At 42.1% G+C, this 22995-nt stretch overlaps 2 protein-coding genes across 18 annotated transcripts in view; one reads left to right on the top strand and one right to left on the bottom strand.

Annotated features, from left to right (window-relative positions):
- The first annotated feature begins 218 nt into the window (after positions 1 to 218).
- PLPP5 (phospholipid phosphatase 5) lies at positions 219 to 12108 on the top strand. Of its 12 annotated transcripts, none has more exons than XM_030937463.1 (8): positions 219 to 4185; positions 4317 to 4425; positions 4919 to 4952; positions 5358 to 5421; positions 5615 to 5644; positions 5922 to 6088; positions 7040 to 7210; positions 9285 to 12108. In XM_030937463.1, exons 1-8 carry the CDS (start codon positions 3965 to 3967, stop codon positions 9446 to 9448), a joined length of 960 nt encoding a protein of 319 aa, XP_030793323.1. In that variant the 5' UTR covers positions 219 to 3964; the 3' UTR covers positions 9449 to 12108. The 12 variants fall into 12 exon arrangements, with proteins under 12 accessions (XP_030793323.1, XP_030793321.1, XP_030793322.1 ...); XM_030937461.1 differs by having other exon boundaries at positions 5579 to 5644; XM_030937462.1 differs by having other exon boundaries at positions 4916 to 4952.
- The window catches only part of DDHD2 (DDHD domain containing 2), a 38813-nt gene continuing 20632 nt past the window's right edge, over positions 4815 to 22995 (bottom strand). For 2 of the 6 annotated variants that reach the window (XM_010385291.2, XM_030937448.1), the window contains exons 12-18: positions 22763 to 22879; positions 22506 to 22661; positions 21880 to 21982; positions 21577 to 21747; positions 20992 to 21154; positions 13756 to 13863; positions 11139 to 13303 (exon numbers count right to left, since the gene is read on the bottom strand). In XM_010385291.2, coding sequence (XP_010383593.1) covers positions 13782 to 13863; positions 20992 to 21154; positions 21577 to 21747; positions 21880 to 21982; positions 22506 to 22661; positions 22763 to 22879 — 792 coding nt within the window. In that variant the 3' untranslated portion in view covers positions 11139 to 13303; positions 13756 to 13781. Of the gene's footprint in view, positions 5698 to 11138; positions 13340 to 13755; positions 13864 to 20991; positions 21155 to 21576; positions 21748 to 21879; positions 21983 to 22505; positions 22662 to 22762; positions 22880 to 22995 lie in introns of those variants that run through there. The other 4 variants (XM_030937449.1, XM_030937450.1, XM_030937451.1 and 1 more) reach the window with 4 other exon arrangements.

The raw sequence follows: 22995 nt of genomic DNA, 5'->3' as shown, positions 1-22995 counted from the left end.
GGGTGCAGTGGCTCACATCTGTAATCCCAGCACTTTGGGAGGCCGAGATGGGCAGATCATGAGGTCAGGAGTTTGAGACCAGCCTGACCAACATGGTGAAAGCCCGTCTCTACTACAAATACAAAAAGTAGCTGGGCATGGTGGCACATGCCTGTAGTCCCAGTTTCTTGGGAGGCTGAGGCAGAAGAATCACTTGAACCCAGGAGGTGGAGGTTGCAGTGAGCCAAAATCATACCACTGCACTCCAACCTGGGCGACAGAGCGAAACTCCTGGTCTCAAAAAAAAAAAAAAAAAAAAAAAAAAAAAGCTAACCATAGTTCTGAAGTCTTTGGGCCATGAGTGTTCTTTAATGGTCTAAAAAGCGGTTTTAGTCATGCCGGTGCCAAGGAGCTCTCCTCACACCTCCATAGCATCAATGTTGACCTATTTTATATATTTTTAAGTTGCAGATTATAGATACAGAAAGAGAAAATTGTCCTTTATGTGTGCATGAGTATACATGCACTGTGCCTGTGCTACACCAATGAAATATTCCAAAAGACACATTGCTCACTCATAGTCTGAAGTTGGTATTTGTTAACTTTTAAATCTATATGTGGTCAGTGTAAGTGGTTGGTTTTTATTCTTGTCAAACAATGAAATAACTTAAAGCAGCACGGGCTAATGGTGGTATTTATTTTTTAACCACATGTTAATTTGTTGAAGGAAGAAGTGAACATAAGATTTTTGATAATCAGCCTAAAGCTTCAGAAATTGGATCAGTAAGAGCTAAAGATGAAATCCTGGGAAACCTTCCCAGGCACTGTGCAGGGGAGGGAGGGGCTGGACTGCCACTGCTGTGAGGGAGGAATGGGAAGAGCAGCCCCTGGCTGGGTGAGAAGGGCAGAGTGGATGGCCCTTCATTCCTGGAAGGCTGAAGCAACCAGAGGCAATGATTCATCTCTTTAATGTCTAATCAGGGAGAGATACAGGAGTGAGGTGAGTTTTATTTTCATTTTTGTTTTAACAAGTTCCCACTCTATCTTAATTCTCAAAAATGATCTGGCCTAATCTATAGAACTGGCTGAGTTTGAGAATCATTTAAAATTTGGAATTTTCTATACAAGTCAGGAACATACCTGAAAGCTAAAACAGTAATGGAGGCAGGGGGGCTGCCCCCAGCTCCCTTCTGCCATTTACACAAAATATTTGAAAACATGTCTGTAAATAATGTTGTAGAACTGAGATATTCAGTATCATGTAAAGGACCCTCAGATGGGACAGGCTGTTGAACAACTTTCCTAGATCATGAAGTGGAATTTCCTTTTTGAGTAGTTTCTTGCATGGTGTATTCCAGTAGTTCAAACCCAGACCTACAGTTTGCAACCAGGCCATCTGTAGAGAGTATAATCTCTGGACTGCCCAGGACTTGTTGCTTGTCTTTCATTTCATTTTAAATATAAAGCTCTTCCTTTAGCATTCACCTTAAAGTCAAGGTGCTGGCTGCCACCTGCCATGTCCTCTTACAAGATAAGAAAACAGTGGCTATGGAGCCCTCACGGCTGGGAAGCTGACATTCTATGTACTTCCACATGAGAAAAAGGACATTGGAAAGTTGCTTTATTTCTGGGCAGTGTAGACTAAAGTTACTTTTCACAAGGCTGATGCATCCAGCCACCCCCAGTTGTCCAAGTTGGTGCAGACATGAATTGATGAACTGAAACACTTTCCTTTGGCCTAGGGCCACCTAGAATTGGTCTCTGGTTATTTGTAAAACAAAAAGTAGAACTTGGTTCCATTTTCAGATGGACTAGGGAATACTATAATTAGTATACAGCTTTGCAATGAATTAACAAATACTGAAAAGTTGGAAATGTGTATATATTGAAATCTCACCAACTTTTACCTGGGGTGGGGTACCAGGAGAAAGGGGGTTATAATAGGGTAAGGGGGGGGATAATGTTTACCACAGGTACGAAGTAGTCACTTTAACATTGAGACCTCTGCCTCATTGAATTCAGGTTTTTTAAGTACTTGAAACTCTTCAGATTCTCCTTATTTTACAGTTTCTTTTTACATTTATGAAGTAGAAAGCATTGTTTTGTAAACCGTTTTGAAAATAAGTAGCCTAGTCTCTTATCCTCTTTAGCGTGGATTAAAGGTGAAGTTCTGCAAATGGGAGAGTGTTCACAGTAGATAGCTCGGATTGATTGAACACATTTGAGGAAGAGACTCCTGCATGAGATACCAGCATTTTTAAAAATACTTCTTATGTACGTTCTTTATTTTGTCATTTTGTCAACCCTGTCCCCAAGCACATCATCTTTCCTTTTACTATGTCTATGTAGGGAAAAAAACAAAAAAATTGCACTTATGTTACACTCCCAAAATGTGGGTAATCTGTGTCTTTCAAAAAACATTTCTGTTTTTTGTTTTGTTTTGGTCAGTCCATTGCGTAAGTGACAAGTTTGGGTGCTTGTGGCACGTATGTATGAAGTGGGAGGGGGATGAGAATTGCCTGTCCTTCAGTAGGCTGTAAAAGTAATTTACATGTAAGTAAAAAGGGAAAATAGAATAGATGCCAAAGTCATTTATTCAGTCCTTAAGTTTTCTTATGTGGCATTACTGCATCTGCTAGTTAGTGAGAAAGCACCCTAAGCTTTTACTGCTCCCCTCCCTGCCTGCCAACACACTTGATGTGTGCAAACAGCCCTCAAGTATCTGTCAGATTACCTATATAAGGTATTGATAAGGTATTCTTGTCAGTTTAGAAATGGACTGGATAAAACTTACTTTGTTGTCATTATTTTATCTCATTTGTCCTGTTACATGCCCTATGTTAAGAAAATTATATTGCCACTAATAACCAAGATGCTAAATGAGTATTACAACTGGCTAATATCATTTTTTATATACAAGGGTATGTGTATATTTGGAATTGATACGAGAAATTCATTTGTACCCATTTGAGTGATATTGCACAACAAACACAGATACCTACAGACTCCGTTTTCATTTTCTCGTGTTCTTTATGATGATGATCTTTGTAGATTGGTTATTTCTGTATTTTATCTGTAATAAACTTTGTAGATCCTGTGAACTGTTATTTTGCCTAAATCACTTGAGACTTGAGTCTTTAATAACAAAGCATCAATATTCACTAAAGTCAATCTCTTTTGAGTTTCTGTGACTTGGCTAGAAGCTCTTGACACTAAGGGATTAGTGTTAATTTTCCCTGGGGGTGTTCCACTAGGGCATTACTGTATAATGACTTGATGTTGCCACATAGACTTCAAGATATATAATATTTTGAGGATTTTGTTGATTGGCCTATGTTTTATTGCATAGTGTGAAATGTGTAAAGCTTGGTTAACCTGTATATAGATAGCTTATTGTTGACTAGTTACAGTGTATTTAGGATTGCCTGTAATATTTAAGCTTCTTTACTGATGTGTGTGCTGGTAGGAACATATAATTTTTGTACATTATATTTACTGATGTTGCCTTTTTTATTTTACAAATACTTTGGAATTCCAATGTGTTTTTTGCTTCCGTGAGGATTAATTTGGAAAGGTTTTTAATGACATTCCACTGATTTCAGATTTTGCTTGAGATTGACTTCAATAAATTGTCCTGTATGTTCCAAATTAAATATGTGGGCTTGTTCTTTGCCAGTAATTTTTTGCTACAACATTCTGGGTGGGAGGACTAAATGACACAATCCAGCCAACCTCAGCCAGTGTAGTTTCCTGCAGAATGCGGCTGTGTTGCTAAGGAACCAGGATCTGAGAGCGAGCTGTCTGGTTTTCCGTTTAGAGGCGAGGTCCCGGGAGAAGGCTGCTCCCCGCGGTTGTGTGGTTGGGGTGTGGAGAGAAGCTGCTCATGGACCGCACGCCGACCTACTCGGCTGAAACTGGGGCGTTGGCTCCCTGCTGAACGCACCGGAGGGCAGCTCCGCTGACTTTGCGTCCCCTTTGCCAGACTATGCCCTCGGCACAGCCGCCAGGCCGGCTTCCTGGGCAGCGGCCGGAGCGCGGGCGGCTGGGAGAGGGGGCGGTGAGCAGTTCCCGGCCCGGCCCTCCCCGCGGAGGCGGCCACGTCAGCGCGGCGTCGCTCAGGGCTCGCGGCCGGATGGGGAAGGCGGCGGCGGCGGTGGCCTTTGGGGCCGAAGTGGGCGTGCGGCTCGCGCTGTTCGCGGCCTTCCTGTAAGATCCACGGCCGGGTCCGGGCGGCCCCGCTTCCCAGGCAGGCAGGCGGCAGGGGGCGGCGGGCCGGGCAGTGGGGAAGCAGGGAGGAAGCCAGGCGACCTGCTCTGCGCTTCTTTGTTCCCCTCTAGGGTGACGGAGCTGCTCCCCCCGTTCCAGAGACTCATCCAGCCGGAGGAGATGTGGCTCTACCGGAACCCCTACGTGGAGGCGGAGTATTTCCCCACCAAGCCGATGTTTGTGCGTGGAGAAAGATCGTCCCTCTTCCCTCCCCGTAACCGGGCTTCCCGCGGGCACCTGTGCTTTTTCCTCCGTGGAGACGGCCTCTGTAGGGACCCACTGCCCACTCCGCTGCTATGCGCTGGGTTCCGCCTCCTAGGGCTCTAGTGTTTAAGATCCTGATTGAGAAAGGAGGATGTCCGAGCCTCTTTGGGCTGATACAACGTTTTCCCGGGCGCTGTGTGCCTCAGCCTGAGGTACCGGGGCCGAGCCGCACGGTCGCTGCTGTTCACTGGTGGCGCTGCCTGGCTCCCGGTTACGCGCACTCAGAGACCTTATGTTAGCGCTAGTGGGTCCTGCTGTTTCACGTCCCTCTTTCCTGTACGAGCTACTTTAACCATGAGTGTGGCTTTTTTTTTTTTTTTAATTGTTTTTAACCTCTGACATTCTAATTCAGGTTATTGCATTTCTCTCTCCACTATCTCTGATCTTCCTGGCCAAATTTCTCAAGAAGGCAGACACAAGAGACAGCAGACAAGCCTGCCTGGGTGAGCACTAGTCCCTTCTGGCCGGTGTCTTCGTGCTGGAAACCTAGGAAGTCGTGGGGTTCAGCCACGGTGAGCCTGTGTGGAGGCCACTGAGTTGTGCATTCCTAAAGGAACTCCATCCCCGCGGGAGAGGAAAATAGCACTGCAGGGACTTGGTTATGCAGGCTACACCGCAGGCAGCCCTGTGCCTAAATGCACTGGGTTATTTGTACTTCAGAAATGTCTTTGGCCTAGTACAAAAGTTCTTGACTACAAAAGTGATCACTGAAGACCTTAATTATTTTTGTGCCCAGGTCTGGTTGGATTCTATCCATCTCAGAAACAGTACGGCTGCTCTCTTAATGAGGCTATGACCATGCCTTTCCTCCTAGACAGATCCTTCTAACTTATGGCTTTGCTTTGCAGCTGCCAGCCTTGCCCTGGCTCTGAATGGCGTCTTTACCAACACAATAAAGCTGATCGTAGGGAGGTAAGTGACGACAGCTAACTACCTCAGCGTCTGCTTCAGCCCTTACCCACCAGGACAGTGGTGGTGTCCACCACACGTCTTTCTCATTCTTTTCCCTTTATCTTCACTCTGATATTTCTTTTCTCATGCAACGCTTACTCCCTTCCCCATACCTCAGTCCTCCAGGTGATGGGCTCTTTTCTGCCCTGAACAGCATCTCCCACCAACGGCCACAGCAGAGTCGGTCAGTGTCCTCTTGAGCACCTCCTGAAGCTGCAGTGTCATTTGCTGTTTGCCCTAGAAAGTAATCATGTACTGGAGTGGGGTTTTTCCCCTAATTTAAATGCTGACCTTGGAAGTAAGACTTTTCTCTTAGTGTGGTGACTATACTAATCCAGTTACTTTATTTTGCCTGGGGCACTGTTTGACCAATAGTTAACAGGATTATTAATGTCTGCTACAACTGAAAAATAATTTCTGGAGTTAATGATTTACGTTCCAACCATGCTTCTTGCTTCCAGGCCACGCCCAGATTTCTTCTACCGCTGCTTCCCTGATGGGCTAGCCCATTCTGACTTGATGTGTACAGGGGATAAGGACGTGGTGAATGAGGGCCGAAAGAGCTTCCCCAGTGGACATTCTTCCTGTATGACTATCATATGGACTCTACCCCTATGCTTGTTTTCATGTAATTGAATTTAACCTAGAAAGCTAGTAGGGATGGGAAAATCTGACTACTCTTGTTTCTAGAATTTGGAAACCCCGCCCACCCCTTTGGAAACCCCGCTCCCCCCCGCCCCACTTCTTTAGTAACTCCACAGTTTAGCAAGTCTGAACCTTGACTATCTGGGTAAATATTACAGAACAGAAAGAATTTACCTTTATGAGATTTGCACATTTAATTATTATTATATTATTTGCCTAGATCCTGCAGTCTTGTACTAGCAATAAAAATACCTTTAACGAAGAGTTTATATGTGTCAGGTGCTTTGAAGCATTTTCATTTACCTAATTATAGCTCACAATAATCCAGTGAGGTGGGGACTATTATTTTTATGAGTCCCATTTATAGATGAGGAAACTAAAGCATCAACAAGTTAATTCATATAGCTAGTATTCTGAAAACTACACTCTGATAAAACATGACCTTTGGGGCACTAAGTCCTTCCTTTTTCTTTTTGTTTCCCTTTCCTTCACTATGATTTACACTAGAAGTATACACAAAAAAGGATTAAAACATCCTCATGGCCGCGTGTGGTGGCTCATACCTGTAATCCCAGCAATTGGGAGGCCAAGGCATGCAGGTCACTTGAGGCCAGGAGTTCGAGACCAGGCTAACCAACATGGTGAAATCCCATCTCTACTAAAAATAAAAAAATTAGCCGTGCGTGGTGGCACACGCATGTAGTCCCAGTTACTCAGGAGGCTGAGGCAGGAGAATCGCTTGAACCCGGATGGTGGAGGTTGCAGTGAGCCGAGATGGTGCCACTGCACTCCAGCCTGGACGACAGAGCAAGACTCTGTCTCAAAAATAAATAAATAAATAAAAACATACTCATGCTTCCTAGCCTCCTATGTGGAAATGAATGAGGTAGCTTCCTTTAAAAGACACACCACTTAAAAGTTTTTCTTGTTCCAGTTGCATTTGCTGGTCTGGCCTTTGCTTCCTTCTACCTGGCAGGGAAGTTACACTGCTTCACACCACAAGGCCGTGGGAAATCTTGGAGGTTCTGTGCCTTTCTGTCACCTCTACTTTTTGCAGCTGTGATTGCACTGTCCCGCACATGTGACTACAAGCATCACTGGCAAGGTAAGCAAAGTACTCAAGCCATGGAAGTTTGCGTATTTCACTCATTTTATTCCTAGCACCTAGCACAGAGGAGACGGTTCCTAAATATCTGCTGAATGAACAAAATAATGAATATGGATGGTCTGGGTTCTATACTAAGAATATACATTTTAAATTATAGGAAAGATAAGACAAAAAGAGTTTACCAAAGATATCCTAATTTTTCCATTATTTGAAGCATTGTGAGTTCAAGTTAAACTGCATCTACAGGAAATTTAAAATCTCAGAGTTCAATTTACTCTCTTAAAAATTAGGTTCATTGTCGGCCGGGCGCGGTGGCTCAAGCCTGTAATCCCAGCACTTTGGGAGGCCGAGATGGGCGGATCACGAGGTCAGGAGATGGAGACCATCCTGGCTAACACGGTGAAACCCCGTCTCTACTAAAAATACAAAAAAAAACTAGCCGGGCAAGGTGGCGGGCGCCTGTAGTCCCAGCTACTAGGGAGGCTAAGGCAGGAGAATGGCGTGAACCCGGGAGGCAGAGCTTGCAGTGAGCTGAGATCTGGCCACTGCACTCCAGTCCGGGCAACAGAGCGAGACTCCGCCTCAAAAAAAAAAAAAAAAAAAAAAAATTAGGTTCATTGTCATAGGACTTTTGTTCAAAAATGTAAGTAAAATTCAAGAAAACGTAAAATTATAATTAAACCAAACAAGTTTAAGCTGAATGCTATAGTAAGTAAAATATCCAAATTGTAGAACACCTGGCTGGGCGTGGTGGCCCACGCGTGTAATTCCAGCACTTTGGGAGACTGAGGCAGGCGGATCGCCTGAAGTCAGGAGTTCAAGACCAGCCTGGCCAACATATTGAAACCCCATCTCTACTAAAAATACAAAAACTGAGGCCAGGCACAGTGGCTCACGCCTGTAATCCCAGCACTTTGGGAGGGTGAGGTGGGTGGATTACCTGAGGTCAGGAGTTCAAGACCAGCCTGACCAACAGAGTGAAATGCTATCTCTACTAAAAATACAAAATTAGCCGGGCGTGGTGGCACATGCCTTTCATCCCAGCTGCTTGGGAGGCTGAGGCAGGAGAATGGCTTGAACCTGGGAGGTAGAGGTTGCAGTGAGCCGACATCGCACCACTGCGCTCTAGCCTGGGCAATGAGAGCAAAACTCTTGTCTCAAAAATAAATAAATACATAAATAAAAATACAAAAATTAGCCAGGCATGGTGGCACATGCTTGTAGTCCCAGCTACTCAGAAGGCTGTGGCAGGAGAATCGCTTGAACCCAGGAGGTGGAGGTTGCAGTGAGCTGAGATCACGCCACTGCTCTCCAGTCTGGGTGACAGAGTGAGACTCTGTCTAAAAAAAATTAAAAATTATAGAATACCTTCAAAACCACAATTCCAAAAAAATGTTGGAAGTACTGCCCACAGGTCCTCAGGAACCCTATTTTAAATAAACTAGTTTTCTGCAAAGAGAAGCAACTCTTTTTTTTTTTTTTTTTTTTTTTGAGCAGTTCTCCTGCCTCAGCCTCCTGAATAGCTGGGATTACAGGCATGCACCACCACGCCCGGCTAATTTTTGTATTTTTAGTAGAGACGGGGTTTCACTTGGTCAGGCTGGTCTCGATCTCCTGACTTCATGATCCGCCTGCCTCGTCCTCTCAAAGTGCTGGGATTATAGGCGTAAGCCACTGCACCCGGCGAGAAGCAACTCTTAAAATACTTTATTCCTTCCTCTAGGACCCTTTAAATGGTGAAAATGGGTAGATGAATAGCAGTAAGTGGACCTTTGTTACTCTTCTGAGTTAGAAAAATTCTAATTTAGTACACTCAGAACAAAGCTTATTTTACTTACTTAAGATGTGTTTTGATTTGGTATTCAGAGAGCAACCTGACAATGATAATCCTGTAACTATGATAAAATTGAGAATAAAAATATTTTATTTAGAAACCATAAATCTGGAATTGAGGTTACTTTAAGCCCCACAGTAGAGTATCCTGGAGGGCCAGGTCCTCTATGCTACATGTGTTTGTAATAGGATTTGGGAGCCTAATATTAAGAGAAGACCTTGTTTCCACTCTCTTCAGATGTACTAGTTGGATCCATGATTGGAATGACATTTGCCTATGTCTGCTATCGGCAGTATTATCCTCCTTTGACGGATGCAGAATGCCATAAACCATTTCAAGACAAACTTGCACTTTCCACTGCACAGAAGAAGCCTGGGGATTCTTATTGTTTTGATATTTAAAAATTGAATCTGGCTGGGCATGGTGGCTCATACCTGTAATCACAACAGTTTGGGAGGCCGAGGAGGCTGGATCACCTGAGGTCAGGAGTTCAGGACCAGCATGGCCAACATGGTGAAACCCTGTCTCTACTAAAAATACAAAAATTAGCCAGGAGTGGCGATGTGCCTGTAATCCCAGCTACTCGGGAGGCTGAGGTGGGAGAATTGCTTGAACCTGGGAGGCGGAGGTTCCAGTGAGCCAAGATCTTGCCACTGCACTCCAGCCTAGGCAACAGAGTGAGACCCCCTCCCCCCCACCAAAAAAAATTGAATCTACCTTAATGGAAAACAGGTGAACTAGCCCTCCTAACTGGACCATGCACAAGACAAGAAATTCTGGCCTTTTTTTCCTCTTCCAAGGTGCAAGTGAGGACATAAGCCACACTGTATTCTGCCTCCAAATGATTACACACTTTTGTCCCTGCTCACACAGATCTATCTTGAGGAGTTACGGTTCTTTTCTACTACTGTATGCCATACATTCTAGTAAAAGGATCTTTCAAAGGTGTCCAACACCTTATAAATCTGGTCTATCAGATTGATATCCGAAGATCTACAGTGTTTTTACATTTACTTTAAATGCCATTCTTAGAAGGATCTTGTCACAAAGAAGCCTTTATATAGCCCCATCTTATCTCAGAAGCTAATTATCAAAACTTAATTTCCATTTCGTATAGCTCAAGATCTTAAAATCTAGGGCATGGCCAACTAAATTACTTTGATTCTGTTTACCTTCTCTGATGACAATTCCATCAAGCCTTAAATAGGAAAATGTCGAATCTGGGGTAATTTATCACTTTTGTGCACGTCTTATCTGAGTTCAGCCATCTGGTACTACTGTATACATTTTGAACACCATGGGCATAAACAATTTGTTGAATTACTAAGTGAACACAATAATAAAGAAGAAAATGGTCAGGAGTGTGGTTTCAGCACTACTAACAGATGACTGTTTCTACCTCATTTGACCATAACTGTGCTCGTGAGCTTCCTTCCTTCCATTCATGACTGAAGATCTGCTCAAATGCACCAACACTGCCAAGTGACTAAGGCAGAAAAGAAAAATGACAGGTATCATCATCTGAAGGACAGATGAATCTTTTTCTGCCTCTTCTTCACAATGGGATATAAGGAACAATTATAGGATGTCATCAGAACTGATGCCGTAGGACCTACAGCTCCCTTTCTCTTTATTGTGATTGTACTTTAAATATGACCTTGTCTTTTATGTGTATCTTCCTATATTTTCAATGTATCTTTTTCCTTCAGTAAACGTGATATTCAAATAAAATGGTAAATGTGTGCTTTCTTAAATATTTAAATTACATTAAGGGGCTGGAACTTTAGTAAAGCAAAACACTGAATTCCCTATCCGCCATAAGTGATTCAACTGCTGTTATCTATAGTACTGGCTAATATTTACAAATACCAGAGGAAAGTCTCTTATAATTGCCATGCTTTAAATTCTGAACTTAAATTCTGCCTATGACAATGAAAATACCAATCAACGGGAAAGAATTTACATATTAGTTCTTTGCCCAAAACTTATTTTTTTGTTTTAGTAATACATAAAGGCAGAGAAAATCGTGACTGTACTGATTTTCTTGACTTTGTGACGGGTGAGTCCAGGTAAAAGTAGGCCACTAGTCAGTATGGTTCCATTTTAGTATTTACTAAAGTTTTAAATATAATCACGTAAAAAACATTTCAAAAGTGCAAAATATCAGAAATCTAATCAGTGCTATTAATCTTTCCATGCAAACAATCTCTTTTGCTGAGATAAGTGATACTAGTTCTGCAGCTGGGAATATGTACAAAATGATGCTGTACCAGAGTTTAAAAATAGGCTTGGTCTAGAGATGGCACATGATACAAATGAAGCAGTGCAAATAATATATGACTAAATACAGGATTTCAATCAAGCTTATTATCCTGGGAATATACAGCTATAATACCATGAATAGACAAGATATAAAGTTCTTTCACAGTTATCCACCCTTCACCACTAGGAAAGAAACATTCCTTAATACAAAGAGTAGTTTATCTGGCTATCCAGGGCTATGCTGTCCATCTTTGGTTACAGGGACTCCCTCTGCTTATCCTTTGGTTTACTCTTAAACAGCACCTATTCTGCCAATAGGAAGAGTAAACATAAATTTGAAGACCACAACTTGGCAAAAGCTTCCCCTTAATATACGGTGAATACTTAATTCTCAATAACTCAGAGTTTATATACTTTTAAAAAAATAAAGTATTCCATATATCTGAAACTTAGTGGCATACTTAGCATTAGGCTACAAGGAGATGACAAAGAAAGGCATGCCTGACCTATACCCCAACCTTACCTCTACAGTCTCCATGGTGACAGTAATTACCTTTCATTTTCCTTTTCTCTCCAGAAAGGGATAAAGATCATTGCTGTCTAAGGAATGGCTTAGTAAATATTAAATGCCAGTGACTTTGGAAACCATAACATTTATAAAAAAATTTATAAACAATAAACCACAGCTCGCCTGCCTTTGCCACTGTATAAACAGGCCTGTGGAATCTGAGAGCAAGTATAAAGGACTATCATAAAGAGAACTACAAAGACTGACAAACTCTGACCAATGAAGAAGAAAGATCTACAGCAAAGTAGTGAAAAGATGCCTTCACAAAATTAGTGTGCAGTCACTTGTGTTCTTAGAAGTAAACCTCACTTCGTATGTTCCAGACTCGGCTGACACTGACTCTGCAATAGCTGTTTCTTGGACCCTACAGAAATAAGTTTTTCTTTCAGAACAAGTTAAACATTTCCCCCTAGCCAAACCTACCTGCCCAACCAATGCTGCCCATGCCAAGAGCCTTTTAAATATGCTTTGCGGATTATGGATGCCTAAGAAGGAAAGAGGATACACAATACTACCTTAGCCCAAGTAGAAATGGCAGGTGACAAATTCTGTTTCACCATAAAGGCACCACTAAAAGATTTTATTTAGAACCTCAGCAGCCTGTGCAGGCTACGTAATTTCAGGTTCATCAGCTTTTACAACTACTTTCAACATAAGAATAGAAGCTATTAGCAAATAACTTCTATCAAATATAAAAGGGAGGCCTAGGATATACAACATCTTTGCTTTATAAAGATGCACCTAACATGAACTAACTTGTCAACTTTAGACTCTTACAGCAGCTCAAACAGTTGCAAAAACAATGAACATTAGTGATTTCTGGCAATAAGTCTGTCAGTCAGTTCTAAGAGAGTAAACAACACTTTTTTAAAGCTACATTTTAGTCTTTCTTCATATACTACAGATAAGAAAGAAATGCAGTTTAAAAAATAAATCACCCAAAAGTCTTTTTCATATCCACTGAGACTTAGCCTTCAGTTCAATACAAACAAGAGATAATTGTACTCCAAAATGCCTTCTAAATCTCAAGAATCTGTTTCCAAACTAGAACACTTTCTAAAGATAAGCAGTAAGTTCCTTAAAAACATGTCTATGCCACCCAAAACAAATCAAACCCAAAATAGGCTATACACCATGTCAAGTACTAATCAATAAAGTGTGGCACCTACAAACTATCATCAAAGAATTAAAGACACAAACCACCCCCAGCTATGAAGAAAAAATGGCAAGTGTTTATATGAAGCCAGTGGTTGAAAGTAATAAGGCCTTTTGCTTTTCCATTCATTTCCAAAGAGGAAGATTATCTTCCAAAGACCACAGTGGTGAGTAAGTGGCAGGCAACATGCAGGAAATGACGCAGCTGAGGAGAGGAAAACTGCAGCAACAAACAGGTGGATTTTCTGGGGAAGGATCCCTCAATGTCCGTCTAGGGAAGAAAGTGGGAGAAGAGCTGCAGTCACAACTGGAAGGCAACCACAGAGAATGCCAGAGTCGAATATACAGACTTTGTAATTTCACATCTAAAAGGCTGAGTAATTTAAATCTCAGGATGGGTGGTTGGTTATTAAAATCATAACTGTTGCCACAGTAATTCTTAGTAACAGAACCATTAAGACTCTGAGTTTAGATCCTAAAAAATGACAGGTGTCATTGGACAAAATCTCTAGCAAAAACAGACATACACTAATCTTCCTCTAAATGGGCCACTGTGTTTTTTTCCCCATAAATTTCTACCAGTCCCTCTAAAAATGAATAACAGCCTAGATCCTGGTGACAGACAATAGCAAGTATATTTACAAAGAGCTTGAGGCTCCATCGCTCATTATAACATGTTAATGTGTAAGAATTACACTACATACATGACATTTTAAAACTTACATTAAGCAGGCATAGATGGGTCATTTTTACTGTAAAGGCTGATCAAGGAAGATACCCTGGGTTTGGTAGATCTCTTTGAGGACCAGCAATACTGTATCTTCAGACTCCCTATAAAGAAAAAAATTATATTGAGAAAAGGAACTAACATTTGTGCCAAATGTTTTACATATATTATCTCATTTAATCCATACAACCATTTTGCAAGTTTATTTTTCACTTCTGCAAAGAAATGAGATTCAGAGGTAATGTAATTGGCAGTGGTTTGGAAGGTGACCTAGCAAAGAACTCTGGCATTAAATCTAGTAATATAAAAAAGCTAGTAAGAGAGGCCGGGTGTGGTGGCTCACGCCTGTAATCCTAACACTCTGGGAGGCTGAGGTGAACAAGTCACTATAGGTCTGGAGTTTGAGCCAGCCTGGCCAACATGGTGAAACCCCGTCTCCACTAAAAATACAAAAACTAGGGCCAGGCATGGTGGCTCACGCCTATAATCCCAGCATTTTGGGAGGCCGAGGTGGTCGGATCACGAGGCCAGGAGTTCGAGACCAACCTGGCTAATATGGTGAAACCCCATCTCTACTAAAAATACAAAAATTAGCAGGGTGTGGTGGTACACACCTGTAGTCCCAGCTACTGGGAGACTGAGGTAGAAAAATCGCTTGAACCTGGGAGGCGGAGGTTGCAGTGAGCCGAGATCACGCCACTGCACTCTAGCCTGGGCGATAGGCGAGACACCCTCTGAAAAAAAAAAACTAGCCAGGCATGGCAACACGTGCCTATAGTCCCAGCTATTCATGAGGCTGAGGCAGGAGAATTGCTTGAACCCAGGAGGCGAAGGTTGCAGTGAGCCGAAGGTTGCGGAGAGCCATTGCACTTCATCCTGGGCCACAGAGTGAGACTACATCTCAAAAAAAAAAAAAAAACAAACAGGCCAGTAAGAAATAACCAAGAATTGTTCCTTTTCCACAGAGATCATTCTAGAGACACTACTGAAGAGTTGTCCAGTTGGTCACCTTAATTTTTAAAATATTATGCACTTTTTGGAAAAGGTAATACAATCATAAGGTTCCAAATTCCAAAAATATAATAATGAAGTCTCCCTCCCACCTTTGTTCCTCAACCACCACCAGTTCCCATCTTCTGACAACCAGTGTTATCAATTTCTCATGCATTTTCCAGATATTATTCTATGTATGCACAAGCAATTACTTATATCCACAGTTCATAACGAAATTTGATTTAAAAAGATTAACATTCATGAGGGACTGCCTTAAGGATATAAGACCCTAACAACATTCTTCTAGATCTGTGGTTCAACATTTATTGAGTCATGCATCCTTTTGAGAATCTAATGAAATTATGGATTTCTCCCCAGAAAGGATCACATTGCAACCACAATTATAAATGTGTATTTCATTGGATTCATAGACTTCCCTCATCTCCCGCAAACTCATAGACACAGACCCCAGCTTAAGAAATTCCTGTGTCTGGCTGGGCGCAGTGGCTCACGCCTGTAATCCCAGCTCTCAGGGAGGCAGAGGCGGGAGGATAGCTTGAGCCCAGGAGTTCAAGACCTGCCTGGGTAATATAACAAGACCCCATTCTCCACAAAAAGGAAAAAAAAAAAAAAAAAAAGACGAAATTCCTATATCAAGTGGGAATTAGCTCTATCAGATATTAAAATGGTACATAAATAAGCAAATCAATAAATAAGAAGTTGAGAAATAGTCCCATTTATGTATAGGAATTTAAGTGGCCATGCACAGTGGCTCACACCTATAATCCTAACATTCTGGGAGGTTGAGGCAGGCGGATCACCTGAGGTCAGGAGTTCGAGACCAGCCTGGCCAACATAGTGAAACCCCATCTCTACCAAAAGTACAAAAATTAGCTGGGCATGGTGGTGCATGCCTATAGTCCTAGCTACTCAAGAAGCTGAGGCAGGAACATCATTTGAACCCAGAAGGCAGAGGTTGCAGTGAGCCAAGATCATACTACTGCACTTCAGCCTGGGCGACACAGCAAGACTCTGTCTCAGAAAAAAAAACAAAGAATTTAATTAAGTTAGAATCTCAAATCTATTAATAGTGTTGAGACATGTGGGGAAAAAAGGACCTGAATCTGAATCAGATTTATATGTAAAAATGAGATGATAAAATATTAGAATAGCCAGGCATGGTCAGGAGGCCAAGGAAAGAGGATTGCTTGAGCCCAGGAATTCAAGAGCCTAGTGCACTAAGATCATGCCTGTGAAAAGCCACTGCATTCCAGCCTGGGCAATATAGCAAGATCCTGTTTCTTAAAAAAAGAAAAAATACATATCTATATATGAATATACTGTGTTGGCTGAGTGCAGTGGCTCATGCCTATAATCCCAGCACTTTGGGAGGCCGAGGTGGGTGGATCGCTTGAGGTCAGGAGTTTGAGACCAGCCTGACCAACATGGTGAAACCCTGTCTCTACTAAAAAGACAAAATTAGCCAGGTGTGGTGGTGCACACCCGTAATCCTGGCTACTTGGGAGGCTGAGGCAGGAGAATCACTTGAACCTGGAGGCAGAGGTTGCAATGAGTCAAGATCACACCACTGCCCTCCAGCCTGGGCGACAGGGTGAGACTCCATCTCAAAAAACAAAAACAAACAAACAAACAAAAAACTGTGGTAAGACTTTTTTTGGAAAGTAAGGAAGATCTTTCTATGACACAAATTCCAGAAACTAAAAAGCAAATGTCAACACATTTGATTACATAAAAATAAAAATTTTGACCGGACACAGTGGCTCACACCTATAATCCCCACATTTTGGGAGGCAGGTGCAGGTGGATCACCTGAGGTCTGGAGTTCAAGACCAGCCTGGCCAACATGGTGAAACCCCATCTCTACTAACAATACAAAAATTTTAGCTAGGCAGGGTGGTGCATGCCTGTAATCCCAGCTACTCAGGAATCTGAGGTACAAGAATCGCTTGAACCTGGGAGGCGGAGGTTGCAGTGAGCCAAGATCATACCACAGCACTCCGGCCTGGGCGACAGAGTGAGACTCCTTCTCAAAAAAAAAAAAAAAAAAAAAAAAAAAAAAAAAAAAAAAAGTTGTTGGCCAGATATGGTGGCTTACACCTGTAATCCCAACACTTTGGGAAGCCAAGTAGGAGGATCACTGGAGCCCAGGAGTTCAAGACCAGCCTGGGCAGCATGGCAAAACCCCATTTCCACAAAAAAATTTAAAAAATGAGCTGGGCATGGTGGTACACACCTGTGGTCCTAGCTACTCCCAGCTGCTCAGGAGGCTGAGATGGGAGGATGGCATGAGTCCAAGGTCGAGGCTGCAGTGAGCTATAATCACACCACTGCACCGGGCTCGGTGGCTCAAGCCTGTAATCCCAGCACTTTGGGAGGCCGAGACGGGCGGATCACGAGGTCAGGAGATCGAGACCATCCTGGCTAACATGGTGAAACACCGTCTCTACTAAAAAATACAAAAAACTAGCTGGGCGAGGTGGCGGGCGCCTGTAGTCCCATCTACTCCGGAGGCTGAGGCGGGAGAATGGCGTAAACCCGGGAGGCGGAGCTTGCAGTGAGCTGAGATCTGGCCACTGCACTCCAGCCCCAGCGACAAAGCAAGACTCCGTCTCAAACAAACAAACAAACAAAATAATAATAATAATAATAATCACACCACTGCACTGCAGCCTGGGTGATAGAGGGAGACTCTCTAACAAAAAAAAAAAAAAAAAAAAAAAAAAAATTCTGATGCAGAGCAAATGAAACTCTCAAACACTGCTGATGGAGATGTAAACTGCTGGTGGCAAAACAGTTCGGCAGTTTCTTTTAAAGATACACTTCCATGTAGCATCCACCCATTCCATTCCTATTTACCCAAGAATATGTGCAGGTCAAGTCTTATAGAACATTCCTAGCAGCTTTATTTGTTAATAGCCCAAAACTGGAAAGTATCCAAATATTCATCAACAGGTGAATGGATAAACTGTGATATATCAATATAATGGAATACTATTCAGCAATAAAAAGGAACAAACTATTGATACACACAACATGGATTACGTCTATAATCCCAGCAGCTTGGGGGGCCAAAGAAAGAGGACTGCTTGAGGCCAGGAGTTTGACACCAGCGGGGGTAACATAGTGAGACCCCATCTCTATGAAAATAAATTAAAAAAAAAAAATTAGGCCCAGTGGCACATGCCTGCAGTCCCAGCTTCTCAGGAAGCTGAGATGGGAAGATCCCTTGAGCCTAAGAGGATCCCTTGAGCCCATAGATCTAGGCAACAGTGAGCCATGATTGTGTCACTGCACTGCAGCCTGGATGACAGAACAAGACTCTGTCTCAAAAAAAAAAAAAAAGAAAAAAAAAAAAAAAAAGCTAAATGCCAAACAACAAAAGTATATACTGTAGGATTCCAAATATAAGTCATAAGCAAACTACAGTGCCAGATCAGTGGCTCCCTGGAAATTAGGAGGAGTGGGGAAAAGAAGGGATTACAAAAGGCACAAGGAAACTTTTGAGAGTGATGAATATGTTAAGTTGATTGTAGTGATGGCTTCACAGGTGTATACATGTCAAAACTCATCAAATGTGTATTCTTTTAATATGTGCAGTATATTGTACATTTTTCACCCAACAAATTGGCAAAGATTTTAAATTATTAAAACTGTTGGAAAAGCTGTGGAGAAACACACACTTTCATACATTATTGCTGGAACTATAAAAAGATACAACCTCTTATTTGGCAATATTTATCAAATTTTATAAATGTATATACCCTTTATGGCATTGATTCCCATTTGAAGTATTTTACATTACAGATATACTCATGAATAGGTGAAATGACACGAACAAGGTGTGTGCAAAAGAAAAGGAAAGCTGAAAGTCCAAGAGTAGAGGATGGCTTAAATAAATTATGGTGTATTTAGACAATGGAAGACTATGTAGCTAAAAAAAATGAGGAAACTACATATAATAGGTTAAAAAATGCCAAGATACACTAGTAGAAAAAACAAGGCACAGCACATTGTCTTTAATATGACACTATTTATATTTTTAAAAGAAGGGAAAGAATATATTCACATACATATATTTATTATGGAGGCATAAAATGGATGGCTAGAAGACATTTTACATTAGTTGTATATGGGGAAGAAACTAGTTGCAAGGAACAAAATTAAAAAGAAGCTTTTCATTATTTTTCTTTCTTTGAATTTCAAACCATATGAATGTGCTGCCCACATAGAAATATTAAAAGAAGTCTTTCTTTTCTATCAAGCCAGATCACCAGAGATCATTCTTAGCATTATTTTAGTCCCTTACAAGATTGCTTTTAATGAACTGCACTTTGATTTTATGTCATGGCCTCTACTGTATTTATTACATACAAATGATAGTGATTGCATCAGATAATTCCTTATCAGAATTCAAGAGAAAAATTCTTCTTAGGACCTTTGAGCTTGTTTTTTTTTTTTTTTTTGAGATGCAGTCTCACTCTGTCACCCAGGCTGGAGTGCAATAGCACGATCTCGCCTCACTGCAACCTCTGCCTCCCAGGTTCAAGCAATTCTCCTGTCTCAGCCTCCCTAATAGCTGGGACTACAGGCATGCACCACCACACCTGGCTAATTGTATCTTTGGTAGAGACGGGTTGGCCACTTTCATTTTTAAATGGTCTGAGCTTTCGTTTCTAAAACACTTATCTCTGACCCACCTTATTTTCCTTGCTTTATTTTTATGAAAACTTCTTCAGAGATTAATTTGTATTATTTTATACTATTCTTTTTTTCAGACATGGTCTCGCTCTGTCACCCAGGCTAGGGTGCAGTGGCACCATCATGGCTCACTGCAGCCTTCAACTCCTGGCCTCAAGCAATCCTCCTTCCTCAGCCTCCCAAAGTGCTGGGATTATAGACATGAGCCACCATATCCAGCCTGAATTTCAATAAGCACATTAATCCATTCTACAATCCATCAGGTAACCAAATATATTTAATAATAATTCTTCCCAGGCGTGATGGCTGATGCCTGTAATTCCAGCACTTTGGGAGGCGGAGACGGATTGATTGCTTGAAGTTTGAGACCAGCCTGGGCAACACGGCGAAACCTTGTCTCTACAAAAATTAGCTGGGCATGGTGGTGCACAACGGTCATCCTACTTTTTTTTTTTTTTTTTTTTGAGACGGAGTCTCGCTCTGTCACCCAGGCTGGAGTGCAGTGGCCGGATCTCAGATCACTGCAAGCTCCGCCTCCCAGGTTTACGCCACTCTCCTGCCTCAGCCTCCCGAGTAGCTGGGACTACAAGCGCCCGCCACCTCGCCCGGCTAGTTTTTTATATTTTTTAGTAGAGACGGGGTTTCACCGGGTTAGCCAGGATGGTCTCGATCTCCTGACCTTGTGATCCGCCCGTCTCGGCCTCCCGAAGTGCTGGGATTACAGGCTTGAGCCACCGCGCCCGGCCAGTCATCCTACTTATTAGGGAGACTGAGGTGGGAGGATCACTTGAGCCCAGGAGGTCAAGGCTGCAGTGAACCATGAGCATGCCACTGCACTCCAGCCTGAGTGACACAGCAAGACCCTGTCTCAAATAATAAAATAATAATTAATTCTGTCATAGCTACTATAAATGCTTTCAAATGTGTTTGCTATAATATAGCAACAGTAATATTATTTGTTCCAGTTCATTCATGTGCACCTAAATGGCCAAAAGACACATTTTTAACACGAAGCTAATTGAACTTATGGTTGTTGGCATCATTAGCCTCATCCATGTTCTACCCAGCTGCAAAATAAAGTAACAGTGTGTTTAAACCAGATTCTTGAAATTACATGAAATGATATGATTGTGCTTGTGCTGTCTAAATGAGAAGTCATTTTAATCCCAAAGGTACACAGGTCTTCTTTTTTGAAACAGGGTCTTGCTCTGTCACCCAGGCTAAAGTGCAGTGGTGTGATCATGGCTCACTGTGGCCTCAAACTCCTGGGCTCAAGTGAGCCTCCCAAGTAACTGGGACTATAAGTGCCCAGCTAATTTAGTTTTTGTAGAGATGAGGTCTTGCTATGTTGCCCAGGCCGGTCTCAAACTCCTGAACTGAAGCAATAGTCCCACCTTGGCCTCCCAAAGTGCTGAGATTATAAGCCTGAGCCAATGCACCTGGCCTATCCTCCTTTTTCTACATCTATTAAGTATCTATGAAACAGGTAAACAAACAAAACAAACAAAAATAACATTTACCAGTAGCATAGATGGCTTTGTAAAGCAAATAAATACTCATTAAAACTTTCAATAGGCTTCTCCTGTAGCACATAGTCAATGCGCTGGCCTCCATTCAGCATCCCCACATTGATAGGCAGGACTTCTTCTTTAACTGCCACAGAGGTCTCTTCTGTGTTAACATCTGGATATGGAAGAACCATAATAAGAATCTAAAACCTTTGGCCTTCAGGGTTATCCTGTTAACTTCTCCTCACACTCCAAGTTTACCACAGAATGAGCTACTCTCTGTTCAGAGAGCTCTCTCCCATCTTCCTTCTCTCAATCTCCTTCAAGCTCCTTCTCAGGTCACAGTAATTTTGTCCAATCCCCATTTTTGCTTTTGCGCAACACATCTCATTACCTATACCATTGATAGCTAGGTCATTTGCCTTGGGTTTATACTAAATGCAAGCAGGAATAGAGCTCTTTAGAAGTTGAAAACTAAAGCAAAATAATGCAATATTAACTATGAAATTAAATGTGAAATTAAATTAACTATGAAAAACGCCACACCATGGCATCCCTCTTATCTGGCAGCTGGTCAACGTGTACAGTGTCACTGACCACTAGGCTTCTCTGAAGTTGATTCAGGTTCTGCTTCAGTTTCTTCTGCCGTTTCTGAAACTTGTAAGGCAGGGTATGGAGCTCTGGTAAAAGACTTCCAGGCCATCCGCAGCGAACCTAGCAAGTTGTTCTTAAGGTCCATACTCATCCTGGTCAAGCCCTCTCTCAGTTCTGAAACATATAAACAAAGAACATTAAATGACTTACAAAGAGTTTAGGGTCCAACACAGCTGAACAGAGTGAATGATGCCCTTTGCACTGGCCAAAAGGTCTAGAATTATCAAGTTCTATGCTCAGACTTACCTAAGTGCATCCGCTTCCTGCCTTTATGATGTGGGATCAGCATTGGCTCAAATTCCACTCCTGGGACCACCATTGGTTCAATCCTATAGGCCACAGGATCAAACTACATAGAAAAAACAAGAGCTACATTTACCTCTGCTGAGCACAGCCTGGAAACTATGTAACTTGTTTTTTTTTTTTTTTTTTTTTTTTTTTTTGAGATGAGGTCTTGCTCTGTCACCCAGGCTGGAGTGCAGTGGTGCAATCATGGCTGAGGTGCACTCCAGCCTGGGTGACAGAGCAAGACCCTGTTTCAAAAAAAAAAAAAAAAAAATCAATACCCTGAGGTAGCCTTCAACTCCTGGGCTCAAGCAGTCCTCCTGCCTCGAACTCCCAAAGTGCTGGGATTACAGGCATGAGCCACCATGCACAACCAGAACTATATATCTTAAGCAAGAATAATCATAAGTTCATTAAAAAAAATGTACAGCTCTGTTCCATCACTTCCAAATCAATACTATTATAAGTTGTCCCATTGCTAGAGAATGGAATAGGAAAAAAAAAAATCAACACAACAGAAAATCCTATGTTCTTTAACAATAAGCCCTGTTATTTAGGTAAAACCACAATAGCTATACAATGCTTACAGGGTGATAAATATTGAAGAAACCTTTGCATGTTGGAAATCTGTAGTTGGGATCAATTCTTTTTAGTCCTCGGACAGTAAGGAACATTCCAATGGGAGATCCAAAGGCAAAGAATATTTCTGGTTTATAGATGAGCCGGGGATATTTCACAGACACCTCAAAGGAGGAAAATAAAAGCATCTCTCATTAATAACAAAAGATACATGTTTCTACCATATGAATAGCAGGCGGTAAAATGATCAAAGAGAATTAGTTACCTGCCCAATGCCAACATCCAGATAATCACCATTTCTAGTATTACTGCTACTGCAGAACTCAGATTCTTTGGGGATGTTTGCCCCTGAAGCAGGCTGCAGGGTTGGTCTATTAATACCCTAAAGAATAAAAAATAGTTATGCGGAGAAACTGGGCATGGCAGCATGCACCTGCAGTCCCAGCTACTCAGGACCCTGAGGTAGGTAGGAGGATTGTTTAAGCCCACGAGTACAAG

The sequence above is a fragment of the Rhinopithecus roxellana genome, chromosome 9 (genome assembly GCF_007565055.1).
Source record: "Rhinopithecus roxellana isolate Shanxi Qingling chromosome 9, ASM756505v1, whole genome shotgun sequence".
Lineage (NCBI taxonomy): Eukaryota > Metazoa > Chordata > Mammalia > Primates > Cercopithecidae > Rhinopithecus > Rhinopithecus roxellana.
Note: the sequence above shows the minus strand (reverse complement) of the source record. Positions and strands in the feature narration are given on the sequence as shown.

What these genes read in the sequence shown, in the direction of transcription:
- PLPP5 (XM_030937457.1), top strand. Translation starts at nt 3,965, where the DNA reads ATGCCCTCGGCACAGCCGCCAGGCCGGCTTCCTGGGCAGCGGCCGGAG. An exon ending in TCCCCACCAAGCCGATGTTT is followed by an intron (nt 4,426 to 4,861) that starts GTGCGTGGAGAA and finishes ATTCTAATTCAG; the next exon opens with GTTATTGCATTTCTCTCTCC. An exon ending in CTACAAGCATCACTGGCAAG is followed by an intron (nt 7,211 to 9,284) that starts GTAAGCAAAGTA and finishes CACTCTCTTCAG; the next exon opens with ATGTACTAGTTGGATCCATG.